Below are 19,791 nucleotides of genomic sequence, written 5' to 3' on the forward strand. Positions count from 1 at the left end.
AGAACATCCCCCATTGTCTCAGTGTGTGGGTGCACCCCTCGCGGTCCTGAGTTCCTTGCTCGTGCTAGTAGAGCCATTTAAATACATTTTTCTTTTCTTCTTAAAATTTATTTATGTATGAGTGTTCTATCTGTATTTACAACTTTACGCCAGAAGAGGGCATCAGATCCTTCTACAGATGGCTGTGAGTCACCATGTGGTTGCTGGGAATTGAACTCAGGACCTCTGGAAGATCAGCCAGTGCTCTGAACTGCTGAGCCATCTCTCCAGCCTGAGCAGAGCTGTTTAAACCTCCATTATTTTTTTTTATGTCAAAAGACCCCCAAGGGTTGCCTGATCTGCCTACTTTTCTCATTATAATCAGCTGGAAATAAGGGGTGATTTTTAATAATTAATGTTACTTATTGTAGTTATATTTAGAAAGGAATTTCTGGCTGGGCGGTGGTGGCGCACGCCTTTAATCCCAGCACTCGGGAGGCAGAGGCAGGTGGATCTCTGTGAGTTCGAGACCAGCCTGGTCTACAAGAGCTAGTTCCAGGACAGACTCCAAAACCACAGAGAAACCCTACCTCGAAAAACCAAAAACTAAAAATAAATAAATAAAGGAATTTCTGCTTATATTTATATGTATATCTCTCATCTGTTTATTTACCTCCATACCTGCCTTCTACATGTCAATTTATCTTAATTTATTATCCATCTTCTCTTTTATCATCCACTTATCTACCATCTATTATTTTTCTTCTATCTACTTTTTATTTATAACCTATCACCCATTTATCAATTTATTTCTTCATCACTTACTATCATTTTCTATCATCTATCAGTCAACATTTATCATTTATTATCAATCATCTATCTACCTATCTATAATCAATCTACTCATCCACTTGTTATCAATTATCTACCTATTATTTTTCTAAGTATCTATATTTCTATCATCTGTCAATCAACATTTATCATATATCTATTGCTTTATCTGTCATCTATTATCTTTATCTTCTATCAACCATCATTTATCATCTATCAATCATGTATGTATCTATCTTCATCATCACCTATCATATATCTATCTATCATCTAGTCATCTACCACCCATCTTTTTCATCTATTATTTGTCACTCATATTTAGTTCTGTAGTGAAAAACAGACTTTGCAGTGGGGCTTGTGGTTTGGACTGCCAAAGAAGGTGGTTTCCACCATCCTAGGTAGTCCAACCTTGCTGCCATCACAGAGCACATTAATAAAATGAGATGGTGACCCTAGTTTCCTGCTTACTCACTAGCTTAATAACCATTTCAGCACTGCTTTTCAAGATTCTTTGCTCTCTCTCCTACCTGATCTCTACTGTGATGCTTCTTCCCAGGGAGATGCTCTGATTTACTTAGACAGTTGTGAGAGACAGGTGTGGTTTCTGGAGTGGATAATCCTTGAGTGTGGGAACCTTGGGACTGTCTAAGAGTGAACCATCTTGTGAAAGCCTTCTGTAGAACAGATTTGCCCTTCTCTATGAAGGGGCTGGCCTTGACTGTGGTTGAAAGAGGCTGTTGTAAGCTCTTCTGAGTTTAGAGATAATTCGTAAGAAGTTGGACTTACCATACTCTTGACTCCCCTCCCCCCAAAGAGTTGCTCATTTCTGGGTGTGGATGCCACACTCCTGGCTGACCTCCCATTTTTCTTCCTGACTTCCTAGTATGTCCAAATCCTGGTGTGGACCATCCAGAGATAGAGAGCCAATAATCTTCCATAAGATCCTGTAGGGTTGGCTGGGCAGTGGTGGCACAAACCTTAGTATTCTCAGCACTCATGAAGGCAGAGGCAGGTGGATCTCTGTGAGTTCGAGGCCAGCCTGGTCTACAAGAGTTAGTTCCAGGACAGGCTCCAAAGCAACACAGAGAAACCCTGTCTCAAAACACCCAAAAGAAAAAAAAAAGAAAAGAAAAGAAAAGAAAAACCCTGCAAAGTTTATGGGAAGTCCTGAACTGTGGCTTCCTTATGTTCAATTAGGGATAGTCATCGAACATGAGGAAGGGAAGAGGAGTCTGAATGTGAACAGAGGGAAAATGGGATTCGTTACTACACATTCTCTTTGAGCCACAGGTTCTCTGACATTCCTTGGAAAGTGTTGGGTTCTGGGCAGAGAAATGCTGACCTTGGCATTAGGGTAACTAGAATCAATGTTAATAGTCTTTCCTTCCAACTTAATGGCCCAGGGCAGTTGAAATCAACTTCCTTTGGAAGTGGGAAGGCAGGATCCCTGATCTTAGATGACTCAGAGTCTAACTTGGTAGACAAGACAAATGCGTAAGGACGTGAATGAGACTTGGAGAGGTGGATGGGAAACAGCTGCCAGAGCAAGGCAAAGTATCCAGGCTGTGGGCGGAGCAACTGTGTTTTCTTGCTTTGTAGCAGGAAGATGGGAATTTCCCTTCACATGACTGTGAGGATTGTCATGTGGTTCATTTGGAAAGGACTCCGCATTCTAATCTAGAAAGACACAAGGTGAGCCTCAGCCATTTTCTCCTCCCACAAGCCAGATGCACAGATCAGTACCATCTCTGAGTAGCCAGGCCATGCTACCCCAACACCCCCCATTCTAGAATATACTGGACTGCCTGGAGAGCGTCTTGATATTCTGATACCCTGATGCCAGGAACAATGTTTTCACAGTTTTGTTAGAAAAATGATTATAAGTGACATTTACCAAGAACACAGTCTCCTTTTATAAATGAAACAATGGGCTGGAAAGATGGCTCAGAGGATAAGGGGCTTATCATAGAAGTGTAAGGATTGATGTTCAGATCTCCAGAACCCACCTAAAAGCCAGGTGGATGGGGCAGCCTGCCTAAAAATCTCAGCGTACACAGGGAATTCCTGGAGAAAGCTGGCTAGTCAGACTAGCTGTATCAGTGAGCTTCTGCTCAGTGAGAGAGTTTGTTTCGGTAAATAAAGCAAAGAATGATCCAGGAAGACAGTTGATATCTACCTCTGTTCTCTGCACACACTTGTATGTACATTCACATGTGCATTTTCTTATACATACAAACATATATATGTGTTTGTCTATCTTGGAGGAAGCCTCAGTTCGAAGGAAGGAATTATTTTGGAGATCAAGAGGAGGATAGGGATAGCGAGGGCTGCATTCCAGGCACTAGGAAAGGTTTGATCAGCAAGAGGCGTAACGGCAACAACAAAATGACAAGTACATGAGGCACTTGTATTGAGCTGCCTTCTTTACAACTCCGAAACCTGGACAATGAAACGCTCCTCAGAATGGCATGTTCAAGATGGCGCGTCTCGGGAGGACTCTAGGCATCACGTGAAGAGACAGGCTGCACAATCATGACATTAAAAACCATCTCCATCTGTAGAAGGAAGGAAACTACAGTATGTGGCAACGGCGCTTGAGGTGCTTTGGCCATGTTATGAGAATGAACGACGGCAGATACCCGAAGATAGCCCTGCTTGGAGGAGCGCCCGGGATAAGACGAAGAGGAAGGTCCAAAAAACGCTGGATAGACAGTATAAAGGAAGACGTGGAACCTCGGGTATGACAGTAACACAAGCATCTAGGACTACCTAGGATAGGAACAACTGGAGAACCATCATAAACGGGCTGCCCATGTGTGCTTAAGCATTGCCAGGGCATAAATGCAGTGGGCTGTGAGCTGCTCTGCGGCTGCCAGGAGATAAACCTGAGCCCTCTGTAAGAGCAGTCAGTGCAGTCACCTGCCGAGTCATCTCTCCAACCTCTGGAATTCGTTCTTCACCACCCTGAAGTATTGATAGGAGCTGTATAGTTTATAGCATCCCTCTGTTGATAGATGCTTTCCCAAGTTTCTGTCGCCTACAAGACCCTGCAAAGCACGCATTTGTACACATACACTGTATTTACACGCAGCCCTTTCTCCAGGATGTGTGATGCATTTCTAGCTAATTTATCTCCTAATTCCTGAACCATGGCTCAGGGTGGAGCACGGTATTTCGCCACCTCATTGTCAGGTCTCCATCCCCACACTGGACAAGCTTGTGGGACTGGTTCAGCGACTGCTTTCTGATGCAGTCTCCTGCTCCCTTTGTTCTTTATTTACTTGGTCCATATTTCTAGTGGTTTTTTGCAACAGAAGTTGTTTGCTTTCACAGTTTCAAATATTCACCTTTGTTTGCTGCTTATCTGCTAAGTTTATAATTTCTGGGTGTTTTTTTTTTATCCCTAGGATGTTTTGAATTTTTATGGAAAATGTTTTTTGTCATCTGTGTATTTTGCTTTCCATGCTGTTTCATGCAAGTCTTTAGTTTATGGCAAATTTGTCTACTTTCTTGAGATTCTTTTTTTTTCTCCTTTTTTTTTTTTTCCAAGACAGGGTTTCTCTGTGTAGTCCTGGCTGTCCTGGATCTCGTTCTGTAGACCAAACTGGCCTCAAACGCAAGGTTCTATCTGCTTCTGCCTCCCAAGTTCTGGGATTATTGTTCTGTCTTTAGACTTTGGGCTCTTGATTTTTGTGTGCGGTGGGGATATGCTTTGGTTTTTGCTATTGTAAAGGCTGTTGAGTCACTGGAAACTTACTGATTTTTTTTAATGTCCCCTTTTCTCAGATGTTTATTTGTCAAATGCTTATTTATTTGTGCTTGGATCCTGGCTGCCAGTCTCTTCACGCTCTGTGTGTCTGTCTCTGAGCCACTTGCACGCTTAGAAGAGTTTACTGCACACCTCCCTGGAACAGCTCACCCTGGCTGTATTACTCAACTTGTTTTCTTCACTGTACAGCGATCCTCTTCACACCTCAGAGTGTCCTGTTTATTACAGGATTGAAAGGGGAAGAAATGATTTAGAGCATTTGGCCTGGCAGTTGCCACCCGTACATCTCTTCATGCATTCGTTACTTGTTTATTTGCATACTCTATGCCCTGTGATGACGGTGATCTTGTCTGACTCGTTTATTTTATTTACGTGCTAACAAATGCATGCATGAAGGCCAGAGGTCAATGCTGGATACCTTCCTTGATCACACTTCACCATGTTGTTTTGAGTCAGGGTCTCTCACAGAGCCTGGAGTTGATTTGGCTTCTGATCCTCTTGTCCTTGCCTCCCCAGTGCTGGGATTTACAGCTGTGCCAGTGTCGTTCAGTGACGTGGATTCTGGGAGGTCAAACTCAGGTCCTCATGCTTCTGTAGAGTACATTACGGCCTGAGCCATCTCCCCTGCCCTTCTCTAACATTTAAGGCATCTGCGTCCCATGTGAGGGGACATTTGCAAGATAATCGATGAATAAAGGAGTGGAAGACAAGACTCTGGCCAATGGAGTTTGCATTTTCAATTTTATTTTATATTTTCAGACTTGAATCAGTTGTCAAAGAAGTTCATGTTGTTTGTCACAGAAGCTCAGAGAGAAGGGACTCTCCCAACTGCTCATATTCCCACAAATGCTTTGAGGTCCTTGTGCCCCCCCACATGGCTACATACGGAATCCTTAAGACAATTCATTCAGAAGGTTTTGTCTGCTCATAGGAATCCTTGAAGAAAGTTTCTTTTAGGGCAAAAAAAAATTCAGATTAGCCAGATGTAATCGCTGAGTATTTGGTTCAACAATGGTGTATATCAGGCCTCTTTGTTGAGTGTTTTCAACACAGTGACATTGAGAGTAAGCATGGAACTTCCAGAAAGGACACTGGATAGTCACAGCAACCTTACACAGCTGAGATCGTGATCATTGCTGTATAGAAAAACTATGTTTTCAGTGCATTGATCAATCGAGTCAGAACACTTTGATGCAGAAGTGACCATTGGATAGAGACTTGGGCAGGCAAAGAGGAAAGGGCTTGGCAGAGGCTCTTAGGCAAAAGAAAATAGAAGAACTGCGTGACTCCCTACGTCACGCTACAGCTTCCTCTTCTCTTTTTTCTCTTACATTTTATTGGGAGGGGTGCTGCAAGGGCAGAGGGCAGAAACAAAGGGACCAGGGATGGAAATGAGTGGGATTGAGATGCCTGATGTGAAAGACACAAAGGATACATAAAAAGAAAGTTAAAAAATAACAAAAGTATAAAACTAAAAAAAAAAGTAGCAGAAATAAATGAGAAGCCCCATTGTGACTGAGCTGGGAAGGAGGTGGAGGCTTAGACAAAAGGATAGAATAAAAAGAAAGACAAAAGGAACGATGACAATAGCAGAGACACCGGGTGGACTCTGGAGTCATGGAACCCTAGGCCCATATGCTTGTTTTGCTTTTCTGTGCTGTTACCTGGAGTTTAACCACTTTCTCCTCAGCTACATCATCAGTAAAACCATACCCCATTGAGTGGATATTAGTGAAATGGTCCTTGGGGCATTAGACCCATCTGCCACAGGGATGGACGCTTAGATCTGTTATGACCCCTCTGTGTTCGTTAGTTAGCTACTGTTCACCTCAATCTTTAAGAAAAGGGGGGAAAACCCACCACTGGCTTTAGTGATTCACAGCCTGAAACCAAGCAACAGTACCAAAAGGGAGATTGGTATTTTTTTGGTTACCTAGTAAGTCTGGTTTAGTTCAGTTAAAAACTACTTCTGGTAGGGGTGGGGGCGTTTGTGGAGACAGAGGCAGGCAGATCTCTGAGTTCAAAGTCAGCCTGGTCTACAGGATGAGTTCCAGGACAGCCAGGGCTACTCAGAGAAACCCTGTCTCAAAAATAAATAATAAATAAGCAAATAAAGAAGACAGAGCAAAACCTCTCTGAATGCATAGTTTGTAGAAGAAGCTAATGGTTAACAGATAATGTCCTAATAACACAGAGGTAAACTGGGTGTGTGGACTGGGGAAGTGAAGGAGACGTGAGGTGGAGGAGATAGCCTCCGTACGGTGAGGTGGACGAGATAGTCTCTGTAGCACTGGGAAGGGCTGTGGAGTGAGGAAATATGTGGTCAGAAACCCTTGAGTAAGATGCCACAACGAGGGAGAAAGTATGCTATGGAATCTTCTGCCAAAGCCTGACTTTGACCCTTGGAAACCACATGGAATGGATTCGCACAAGCTGTCATACTGCCACGTGCACACATGTGAACACACACATATGCAGCGGTCGGATTAATAAATCACCAGTAATTGATATTTAAACAAGTTTAATAACAAAACCAGACTCACGAAACCAAGGTTCCAGCGGAGTAGCCAGCGGAAACAGGAGAGCAAGGGGGAGAAGGGGGCGCGCGCTTTTGCCCGCCCAATATATCCGTAAACAAACGCCTGAGGGCAGCCCGCCCCCAAGGGGAGGGCTTATCCCTACATCTCCCTCCTTTTGTCTAAATAAGACAGAACTAACCTAAATACAACTATAAACAATAATAATAAATAATAGGTATAACAAACAATATTGAGAACAAAAGTTTTACCAGACATTCTATCTCAAGGAGTCTAAATAATGTAGAGAGTAATTACAATTATATAATCTTCAACTCCGTCAAAGATCCGAGAAGGGAATAAATATTACTTAACAAATGAGCGATATCCAAAGCGTGCCATAAATGACAGAGACAACAGACTACCTGGGCAATCACCCAAATTCTCGTTCGCAATGTTGAGTCAACCAACTTTGGCTAAGGCCTAGCATGACTGACATACCATTATCAAATGCAAGGAATTTTCTTAGAATTATCCTACCCTGTCTTGGCAAGATAAGAAAATCCTGTTTCATATCTTTGTCAGTAGATGAGGTATGGGCTTTTCTTAACCCAAAGGCCAATTCTGCCAAGAAGACAAACTCCCAGTGGAGTGTCTTTGGTGCTCAACGTTCTCTCGGGAGTAGAGTGGTGTCGCCAGGAGTAATTGTGTCTCGGCACAGAATTCTAGGTTAGCTTAAAGGCCATTTTCTACAGCTCTTTAAAGAGGCTGAAGATTATACTATCTATACTAAATATAATCTCTATGTATCTAGAATACCTTATTAACCTAAAAATAAACATGAACAACATAAAATTCTCAATACCTATCTAACTTGAAGACAAAAAAAAATAAACAACTGTGCAATACATGAAGACAATGATCTTCATCTGTAAACAATGTCATTACATATCAAATGTAAACAATGTTATTACATAAATAGTATCAGAGGTAGAAATGTACATTGTGATATGGTAGATGTATCAATACAATATAAGTATACTCTTATACAAAAATAGAGGTAGGAACACTCACATTCAATATTCAATATGTCAATATACAGGAAACAGTACCAATACAATTTTCTAAAAACAGTAACTCACAAATACCAATCATCCCATCACACCAGTTAAACCCCCCTTTTTTTTTTTTTTAACATACCCCTAACTCCATAAAACATCTCCCCATCCCCTCAACCCCAAACCAACCACTAAAAGATGTCCCTAACCCTGAGGGCAAACTCTGTTGGGGGAGGGGACGCCGTCCTCTAAGATTGCTTCAAGCTGACATGGGGGCGATGTTCTCCTTAGGGGCTCCTGTGAAAGCAAATGATGGTAAAATTCCCAAATTAACCTTTGGCCTAAGAAAATTATAACTAGTCCCTGAGCGCTTTGAGAAGGTCCGGCCAGAGTGTCGTCAAAAAATGTGCACCATTCGAAATTGTCTTGTGCAGTTGGTACCAAAAAAAATTATTAGCACGTAGAAAAGAAAAAAAAAAAAAAAAAAATATATTCAATATATTCATGACGTCATAAAAACCAGGTTGAGTTGATGTTGTGGGGCCCCATCTTCATCCTGGAAACTTCAAAAATTACTGTAGGAAAATTTGTTGCTTGTTATGGGAAATTTAGACACTAACAACAAGGACATATACTGACATATAAAGAAAGACACAGATACGAGGAAAAGCAAAAACAAAAAACAAAAAACATATATACATAAATATATAAAAAATCAATACTTACGGTATGTATATAATGTTAGTTGATCCTTAGTAGGTCGTAACTATTATCCATCCATCAGTAATTAAATATTCAGGGTCCCTTAAAGTCTTTGAAGATCAATATTTTCCTGTGGAGATAAGAAAAGAACCCTGCCCCCAACCTATCTGTATTCCTTACCATCAGTATGCTCGCCAACCTTGTGAAAGAATTGTTATTTATCTTTTCCAAATGGCTTTTCTTCTTCATACCGAACCTTTATTAGTTTTGTCGGTATCCACAATTGTTCCTCACCTGTGGAGATAAGAGCAAAACCCCTTCCCCAACGCAGCACATCTCCTGGTTTCCATTGTGAGGTCAGCACATCCTTGAAATAAACTGGTTGATTTAGTTCAGTAGACTTTTCCATTATCCAATGTCTTTCTGCAGCCGTTGTCCCCTTCTCATTAGCGTTAAGAAAATTCAAGGTTAACAAAGCATTATGTAACCTATTTCTGGGGGTGTTTTCCACCCCTTTCTGTTTATTCAACATATCTTTTATAGTTCGATTTGATCTTTCTATGACTGCTTGACCTGTAGGATTGTATGGTATACCTGTAACATGCTTGATATTGTAATAGTCAAAAAACCGTTTCATTTTCCTAGAGGCATAAGCAGGACCATTGTCCGTCTTTATTTGTGTAGGTATACCCATGATAGCCATGACTTCTAATAAATGAGTGATTACTGAATCAGCTTTTTCTGAACTTAAAGCAGTTGCCCACTGAAAGCCTGAATAAGTGTCAATGGTGTGGTGAACATACTTCAATTTGCCAAATTCTGCAAAGTGGAACACATCCATCTGCCAGATTTCATTCCTATGGGTGCCCTTTGGATTAGCCCCTGCTGGCAGTGGCGTTTGGTTATAGAAAGAGCAAGTAGGGCATTTCTTTACAATCTCCTTAGCCTGTTGCCATGTAATAGAAAACTCTTTCTTCAAACCCTTGCTATTAACATGATGTTTTTTATGAAATTCAGAGGCTTGTAGCACACTACCAATCAATAACTGATCAATGTCTGCATTACCTTGTGCTAGAGGACCTGGCAGACCCGTATGGGATCGGATGTGTGTTATGTACATAGGGCAGAGCCTGTTCCTGATCAAATCTTGAACCTGGATAAACAATGAGGTTAGTTCTGTATCATCAGGTATAAATTCAGCAGTTTCAATATGTAAAATAACTCTTTCTGCGTATTGCGAATCAGTAACTATATTAATAGGTTCTCTAAAATCCCTTAGCACCATAAGAATGGCATATAATTCTGCCTTCTGGACAGAATCATAAGGACTTTGTTCCACCTTACCCAAGTCTTCCGATTTGTAACCTGCCTTCCCTGTTTTATTGGCATCAGTATAGAATGTACGGGCTCCAGTTATTGGAGCATCACGGACGATTCGAGGAAGGATCCATGAAGTTCTCTTTATGAAGTTAAGCCTCTTGCTTTTTGGATAATTGTTATTAATATCTCCCAAAAAACTAGCACAAGCTCTTTGCCATGGTTCATTATCTTCCCATAATTTCTTTAGTTCATCAGCAGTGAAAGGCACTATAATTTCTGCTGGGTCTATGCCTGCTAATTGACGAAGTCTCAGCTTTCCTTTTATAATTAACTCGGCGACTTTTTCCACATAAGTTTTCAGTTTTTTACTTGGTTTATGTGGTAAAAAGATCCATTCCAAGATAATATCATCTCTCTGCATTAAAATTCCTGTAGGAGAAATTTTGGATGGTAATATGACGAGAATACAATCGAGCTCTGGATTCACCCTGTCCACATGTGCCTGTTGTAATTTTTCCTCAATCATCGTCAGTTCCTTTTCTGCTTCAGCTGTTAATTCTCTGGGACTGTTTAAATCTTTATCACCTTCCAAGGTTTTGTTCAGATGAATTATTAGATCAGGTGTTATCCCAATAGTTGGTCGTAGACTGGAAATGTCTCCTAACAGTCTTTGAAAGTCATTAAGAGTCCGTAAGCGATCTCTCCTAATTTGTGCCTTTTGTGTCTTAATTTTTTGCAAACCTATTTTATAACCTAAATAATTAACAGAATCTCCCTTCTGTATCTTCTCAGGAGCAATTTGCAATCCCCATTTAGGTAAAAGTATCTTTATTTCTTCAAACAGTCTGTTCAAGGTATCCATGTTTGAATCGGATAACAAGATGTCGTCCATGTAGTGGAATATTATAGATTCAGGAAACTTCTTGCGTACTATTTGCAATGGTTGGTTCACAAAATATTGGCACAAGGAGGGGCTATTTAACATACCCTGGGGGAGGACGGCCCAGTGGTATCTCTTGGAAGGTTGAGAATTGTTGTAAGTAGGCACCGTGAAGGCAAATTTTTCTCTATCTTCTTTTTGTAAAGGTATGGTGAAAAAACAATCCTTTAAATCAATAACTATAAGAGGCCATCCTTTTGGTAATAAAGAGGGCAAAGGGATTCCAGATTGCAGAGGACCCATAGGTTGAATAACTTTGTTGATAGCTCTGAGATCTGTCACCATTCTCCATTTACCTGATTTTTTCTTAACCACAAATACAGGAGAATTCCAAGGACTGGTAGATTCCTCTATATGTCCAGCATCTAATTGCTCTTGTACCAGCTGTTCTAAAGCCTGTAACTTTTCCTCAGCTAGAGGCCATTGTTTTGTCCATATTGGTTTCTCAGTCAACCATTTTAGAGGCAATGCTGTTGGTATCTCTGAAGGAGTTTCAATTGTTTGTTCTTGTACGGCCCGAATGGCCGGTTTTCTCCGTTTGTAATATCTTTTAATATTATTCTCAGAAATATAGGCTCTAGAATTAGCAGGAATGTTAATTTGGGTATTCCATTGTTGTAATAGGTCACGACCCCATAAATTCATTGCAATACTGGCTACATATGGCCTTAATTTCCCTATTTGTCCCTCAGGCCCTATACATTCAACCCATCTCGTGCTCTGTCTTACTCGAGATAGGGTTCCAATTCCCAGGAACTGAACATTTACATTCTGAAGAGGCCAATATGGATGCCAAGATTCTGGGGTAATGATACTTACATCAGCACCTGTGTCCAGCAGGCCAGTAATAAAAATGCCATTTACACACACTTTCAGCTTAGGTCTTTGATCATTTATAGAAGTTTGCCAAAACACACGTAACTCATCTTTCTGCTCATTATCGTTTGTAACAGTAGGCATGAGGTTTCCTAATTGTCCTGACGAGGCACGTTCTCTGCAGAAACTGGAAATGACTGGACCATGTTTGCCATGGGGGCCTGTGAGGCCCCCCCTCTCACGTTTCCCGTCTGTATCAGGTTTCCTTGTCTATCTCTTGTAGATCTACACTCATTCGTCCAATGTCTACCCTTTCCACATCTTCTACATAAACCTGAAGGCTGAGTCCTTCTATTTCTGTTATTTCTAGAAGACGCATTATTATTGTTTCTGAAGGTCCGTTGTTTACAATTCCTTCTCATATGACCCATTTTGCCACAATTAAAACATTTGGTATTCTGATGTCTCCTTTTACCATTGGAAATTGCTTCCTCTACCCATGCTTCAGTGCCATAATCAAATGTATCAACATCCAGTGTATGCAAGACCCATTCTTCCAAGGGTGCTGATCTGAACCTTAAAGGCCCCAAAATCTTTTTGCATTCCACATTTGCATTTTCATAAGCCAAAGACTCAATCATTATACGTCTTGTGTCAGGGTCAGGTATCCCTATTTGTACAGCCTTAGTAAGTCTTTGTAAAAAATCACTAAAGGGTTCTCTCTGACCTTGTTTAATCGTAACAAATGATTCCATTCTCTGTCCTGGGTCTTGTACCCTGTCCCAAGCCCTTAAGGCTGCTGTAGTGCATATGGAGAGTATGCTTTCATCCAAATTAGCTTGTTCCTGAGGATCGGAAAAGAGTCCTTCACCTAGAATTTTATCTAGGGAGATGTCACTTCCCTTCGCCTTTTCTTGCTGTTCTAAAAGTCTAGCCTCTTGCCTGAATAAGCATTTCCATCTTAAATGCGTCCCACTCTCAAGGACTGCAGAGGTCATCTGGGTCCAGTCTAAAGGCGTTGGTCTGCTCATTATGGCCCAAGATTTTAGCATCTCTTTAACAAAAGAGGAGTGCATCCCGAAAGCCGTGACAGCCTGTTTAATTTCTTTGAGATCATTTATACGGACAGGCTCCCATGTATCTTCCTTAAGGATCCTAGGGTTTTTGGAACCAATCACCTTCTCTGTCGTTATTACTGGAAAGGCAGGTAGAGGTGTAGATAGAGATTTGTGGAAATTGTCCCGGAGGGATTTACCCACAGATGTAGTTAAAACTTTCCTTTCTACCGTTTGTTCTTCCTCATCAGAATCAGAATTTAGAAATTCCTCAATCTTTTCAATTCTATTCACCATTGCCTTCTGCAATGTCTGTATCTCCTGTCCAGAATTATGTTCCAAAGCCCTCATTGAGGATTCTAAAGTATGAAGTTTGTCCGTTAGAGATAAGTTCTCATCTTTGGACATGATTTTTATGGCATAAACCGTGCCTTCTTGTATTGACAATCTTTCCACCACTCTGTCATAAGCTTTAGACAAAAGTTGATTTTCCCATTCAACCGATTTAATTCTCTGAGATAATGTTTCAGTCCCTTCAGAAAGTGACTGATGAAATTTACGATTTAAATCAGCTGTTCCTTCTTCCATAATAATAAATTTCTCCTTAATATCAGCCTGAACCTTTTCTAAGTTTTTTTCAGTCACCATTGTCTTGTTAAACAAAGTTCTGTTCTCTTCCTGTAGAACTTTAAACTGATTCATGAGAAGATCATTGTCATGCTTAATCGTTTGTAGATGTTCAACCTCTGCCTTAAGAATCCTGGATTCATCTCCAATAGTTTTTAGATGTTCAACCTCTGCCTTAAGAATCCTGGATTCGTCTCTTAAAGACTCTATCAGACTTTTGTTGTCAAACCACTTAAGACCAAGGAAAACTACTAATCCCAGAAGGATCCATAGATGTGGGGTGCTAGACACCTCTTGTAGGATCTCCCACATGGCACACTCAAAAAGGTTATGGAAGTTGGAAGAGGTGATATTATCAGACATTTTATTTATAAAAGGAAAAAAAAATTTTTTACCTGTAATGACTGGTTCCTGCCAGAGGTGGCGAAAGAGTCCACTTGAATCCACGTGGAGAATTGATCTGAAATGAACCTCAAGACTGAAATTTATACAAATGACCCCTTGGGGCCCAATGTGGCGGTTTGTGTTGTAAAACCGCAAATATTTAAGCTTCCCTGTTCAGTTCCAAACGTCAAGGCAGAGAGGGAGGGGTTAAGTCCTCTGCTCTGCGAGAGGAACACAAAGAGCTGCCTGCGAGCCGCAGCAGCCTAGAACCGGTGTGGGGGAGGTGCGCGGAACAAAGCCGTGCCTGCTAACCTAAAGCGGGCGGGCGGGCGCTGGAGTGCCGAGGACTGCGGGGTTGCGGCGGGAGCCCGGCGGGCGGCGTCACCCGAGGCGGAGGGGGCGGAGTGGCTAAGGCGATCGCGGATCGCGTTCGGGGCCGCGTTCGTGTCCCGAGCCGCGCAGCTGCGGGCTGGGAAGTCGGCAGCCTGTGTGCCTGACCTGCTGCGGACACAGCGGATCTAAGGAGCGGGTGCTGTGCCCCACGACGGGCGGCCAACTGCAGCGGTCGGATTAATAAATCACCAGTAATTGATATTTAAACAAGTTTAATAACAAAACCAGACTCACGAAACCAAGGTTCCAGCGGAGTAGCCAGCGGAAACAGGAGAGCAAGGGGGAGAAGGGGGCGCGCGCTTTTGCCCGCCCAATATATCCGTAAACAAACGCCTGAGGGCAGCCCGCCCCCAAGGGGAGGGCTTATCCCTACACACATATATTTAACTAATAATTAGTAGGTAAATGTAGGCATTTTAAAAAGATGTTTTAAGGGGCTGATGTGATGGCTCAGGGAGTAGAAGCACTTGCTGCCAAGCCTGATGACATGAGTTCGAATCCCAGAACACGTGGGATAGAAGACGGGAACTGACTCCTACAGGCTCTCCTCTCATGGTGCATGCACGTGTCCATGTACACACACAAGCACACACGCACACACACAGCAAAAAAGTAAATAAAAAGTTTTTCAAGTGGCTCAACATATTACTGTGTAGAAATCATCACGGGGAGTTTCTTATACTTAGAAAGCGCCACCTGCTCAGCTGTGTCAGCCCCTCCCTGACTGCTCATTCAAACCTTGCCTGTCTTTCAGGAACCTACTGATGTCTTCTGGAATTCTTCCCCCCTCAGTCCAACTTACAGGGATTCTTCTGCTTGTCATTTATCAGTGTTATCTAGGTGATAGAGCAGCTGTGTATTTATGGGATCATTGTGAAGACTTTACATAAGATCTCTGTGTGCCTGACATGAATTAGTATTTTACGTTAGTACTGTCTGTTTGTCAAATGAGCGAAACAACGTTGATGCATTGCTAAAGTCCACAGCTTCCTCTGACTTCCTATGTTCCCCCCCCCCAGTGTCCTTTTTCAAATCCAGGATGTGTACAGGGTGCCACTCCCTACATTGTCATTAATATCCATACCGCCTTCCCTCCCTTTAGCTGCGCCTGCTTCTCGGGCGTTCTTGTTTGGAATGACTGACAGCACAGAGGATAAGTTGGGAATCTTGGATAAAGTCCTCCTCTTAGTATTTGCCTTTTTTCCCCTTTGGAACAGACAAAGGCCATGGTTTGTGGGTCGGGACCACTGACCTCGAGTGCCTTGCCTTGACATCCCACCAAGGACACACATCATCTCAATGACTCTTCAGTGCTGATGTTATGTAACCATAGTTACCTGACACTAGGTAGTTTGGCAAATCACCCCCCCACACACACAAAAAGATGCTCTCCGGCCCCTCTCCCGGCTCCTGCTGCATCCTTTGGAAGCAAGTTGCTATGTGCGACTTATGTGTAAGGACCAGATTAGCTACATAATTATTTGGAATTCTTTTTCATGGAAAATGGGCTGCTCTCCCCTGCTTGTTTATTCAGTCCTCTGTTTACATCAGCATGGACTTGTGGATATTTACTTTATACACTGAGTTATAATCTAATACTTCTTTATTTATTTTATTGTTCAAATTGTTCCAGCGTTGGTTACTGATGCCTATATACTTTTGAAATACTTCATTGTGTGTGTGTGTGTGTGTGTGTGTGTGTGTGTGTGTGTGTGTGTACAACATAAATCCCAGGCTTATCTTACGGATTTTCTGATCCGGTGTCAGAATCAACCATTTTCTCTAAGGAACTCTGATTCCTTGTATTGGAGGTGGGATTAGAAACCAAGATCTGAACACTTGGTTTGCATTGCCAATGGATGGTCACTGCCAGGATGCTCTGCCCTTGGGCCCTCTTAGCTGTCAGAGTGAGGGGGTCAATGGATGTGTATTATGTTCACTTGTATACATACATATAAAAGTTCCCACATGTATGCCTCTAATGAATTAAATCTGGGTATGTACTGATATGTTCATGTCTCAAGCATTGTCACATAGATCTCTTCGAGGGAACTTAAAAAAAAAGTAAATTACAAAGTTCTGCAGATCACTTCAAATCTAGTGGAACAAGATAAATGTTGAACTTATACAGCTTTAAAAACAGGTTAAAGTTATTGACCTTTTTGTTTTAATGTTGGAACTAATGTTGATAATATGAAAATATTAGATGACATCATAAATATAAATTTTATTTTGTTGTTACTTTTTGGTATTAGCCTCAGTAATATATTGCTACCTGTGTATAGTTTTATTGATTTTAATTCCAGGAGTGAGTGCATAGTCTAATAGAATTGGAAAATTCTTGCATTAGCTAATCCCTGGGTCTATTGAAGTATTAAATATAGAAATAAACATTGCAAGAATTCCGAATTATCTAGGAAGATTGTGTTCATGTGTGTTGGTGAAATCTGCATTACTCATTTCTTTTCCTTCTCTTTCTGTTTCCTTGCATTATTGGTGGGCTGCAGACTCCAGATCCAACTCCATCTTCCGAAATGATCCCGATTCCCAGAATGCCCCTGGTGCTGCTCCTGCTCTTGCCCATCCTGGGTTCTGCAAAAGCTCAGGTTAATCCAGGTAACACAGCCACTACTCAGTTGGAAGCTGAATACCAGGCACCTGCCCATGCCTGTGGTCATCTCAGAAAGAGATCTGCCTAGGGAACCCACAGTGTCAATTTTCACCTGCGTGGTGAAACGCGGCCAAGTCGGAAACAGAAAGTCGTATCTGTTCCCTCTCCATATAGAACATGCTGGGTATTCTACAAGAGGTGTTATGTAGATCAGAGAAGTTTTTAATGCCTTTTTGTTTAAATGGGAGAAGAAATGGCTATTTTCTGCTGTGCCTTTTGGGAGAAATGGGAGAGAACTTTTAGATGCGCAGGGAGCTTCTTTGGGTGGGCTTATCCATCAGACACAAGGCATGGGGTTTACTTGACCATCCTGCTATACTTTTGGAACACTAAGTCTGTGGGATACCAGGTTCCCAGGATCCCAGGTTTTCTCTCTTTCTCACAGGATGAATCTTTTAAGTCAGTTTGTGTGTGTGTGTGTGTGTGTGTGTGTGTGTGTGTGTGTGTGTGGTGTTCTAGTTGATTTATCTTTTAGCTTTAACCTAAAGCATATAATTGTATCATTTGTCTGTTGCACAATAATATTGTTGAACAATCTTCAATAGCTCAGTGACTTAAAATGAGTGTTTATTTTGCTCACAAGCTTATAGCTGGATGGTTTCTGCTGTGCTTGGTCAGACTGTACTTTGAGCTGTCTTAGTGCGTTTACCTATCTGGGAGGCAGTTGGCTATTGACTCATCTAGGAATGCCTTGGCCCTGAGGAAGAGCAGTTTGGCTGTGGCTCTGTAGATTCCTCTAGCCTGGTTATGTTTTCATGGAAGTTGCACACGAACATGAGTGGAAGAAGGCATGTGCAAATAATCTTTCAGCCCTCTGTTCAGGTTGTTTGTTAAGAACATATTGGCGGGATGAGGGCTGTAGCTTGGTGGCGCTTGTCCGCTAAGCCCCTGTTTCAACTCTCAGTACTTTGGGGGTGAACCTCATTGGTCAAAACAAGCCACATAGCTATGCCCAGAGTCTGTAAGAACAAAAAATGTACACGGTAAAGAGAAAGGTAAAGATTTTAAGCCCATATTTTCATTCTTTGGCAAATATAAACAAATAAAAGTACATATACCTTCTGTGTTCAATTTGATAGTTTTTTTTTTTTTTTTTTTTTTTTTTTTTTTTTTTTTTTTACAAATCCAACATATTCATTCAGACACGTCTAACCTGAAGCAGAGGGTAATTTGAATGTGGACTAACACAAAAGTGTACACACATAAAACATGAGATTTTTTTATGTGATCTTTTTGATTGTGCCACTCTGGAATGTGAACTTTGTAGATGATGACATTGTATGGCAATATCAAGAGGTTGGCAGTGAGCTACACTTTAATATATAAGAAAGAGAGGCATCATGGAGTTCTTTCTTCTACCCCACCCCGGTGACATCCATTATGTTGCTTTCTAGCAAGAAAGACTCGTTGCCTGTTTGTACTTTGTGTAATCGGAGACATACGATACATGGATACTACACCCAGCTTCTTTAAACGGACACTTTCTTTATTGCGTTTGTTCCATGGCCATATGCAGTGGTTGATGACCCGTCCTTGCTGTTGTATATTGTGACTTCATTTGTGCTCTTCATTTACACGGCCTACTATCGATGGGGACTTGGATAGTTTAAAGTGTGAGCTTGTTGTGAAAAAAATCTTGCATATTCTTGCATAGAGTTTGTGGTAAGGATATATACTCAATTTTCTTGAGTTTATGTTCAGAAGTGGAATTCCTGGGCCACTTGTAACATGTTATTTAATGTTCTTCATAATGCCATAGAGTCTTCCAAAGGGATTTTTACCCACTTAGCCTCCCACAATAGTATGCAGAGCTCCATTTTTCAGCTAGCTATAATTACACTCTCAAGGGTGCATTCATTTTGTCTTTTTACCAGTATAATGGCACACTTGAGAGAGTACCTCCCCCACCAATGCCCTGTTAACAGACTATTCTTTATTCCCTTAATAGGAAACATGGTCAAAACTCCTTTAAAAAAATCTAAGAATTGTTGGTTGAGAGAATTCAATGTTTTTTTTCCCCCATTATTGTGGGGACCCCTCAGATCTCAACGTGGACACCTTTTTAATTTTTATGCCTTGTATCCCTCCTACCCTGTAAAGTTAGGTCGTCTCCCACAGTGGTTTTTCTGCTCTGAGCTCCAAGGGAGAGGACGAAGAGTGCACACGAGGCTGAGGTGCTGGGTGTCATCGTGGAGGCTGGTATCCTGGAGGGGCACTTAAGCAATCGAACCAGGAAAACCGGCTTCCAGTGTTAGAACACGAGCTGTAGTCCTTGAACAGGAGGCAGGCTGCGCGGAGGCAATCTAACTCCCTGCTCTCTTGTTAGATATTTCTGTTGGCCCTTTCCACCAGCACAAAAAACAGGTATCTCAATTTCAAAAGGTTTTCCTAGGAGCGTGGTACGTACCAAAGGAACAGCCCTTCTCTCTGCCTCCACTTCTATTTCACCAAGTTAAACTGGAAGCAGAGATGTGAAAGCGGACAAGAAATTTCCATTTCTCCTCAGTGGTAAATGCTATATGGCCAACTATTAACAGAACTAGGTTTAAGGCCATGTTAGAAGGTGTCTGAAATCCTATCCGGTCAGTCACAAGCCAAAAATTCATTTAATGATTGCTAAAAAAATGAACCTGAACTCAGCAACTCAAATAACAATTTAAAAAGTTAAACATTCTAACATAATACTAGCCAAAGATACACTAATTTGATAAGTATACACAGAGGACTGAT

At 41.6% G+C, this 19,791-nt stretch overlaps 1 protein-coding gene across 4 annotated transcripts in view; it reads left to right on the plus strand.

Annotated features, from left to right (window-relative positions):
- The window catches only part of Ddr2 (discoidin domain receptor tyrosine kinase 2), a 144,529-nt gene that overhangs the window by 68,029 nt on the left and 56,709 nt on the right, over nucleotides 1-19,791 (plus strand). For all 4 annotated transcript variants that reach the window (XM_050158200.1, XM_050158199.1, XM_050158201.1 and 1 more), the window contains exon 3: nucleotides 16,898-17,006. In XM_050158200.1, the coding sequence (XP_050014157.1) occupies nucleotides 16,925-17,006 (82 nt within the window). In that variant the 5' untranslated portion in view covers nucleotides 16,898-16,924. The remainder of the gene's footprint in view (nucleotides 1-16,897; nucleotides 17,007-19,791) is intronic.

Source organism: Alexandromys fortis, unplaced genomic scaffold (assembly GCF_014885135.2).
Source record: "Alexandromys fortis isolate MF-2015 unplaced genomic scaffold, M_Fortis_MF-2015_v1.1 scaffold_106, whole genome shotgun sequence".
Lineage (NCBI taxonomy): Eukaryota > Metazoa > Chordata > Mammalia > Rodentia > Cricetidae > Alexandromys > Alexandromys fortis.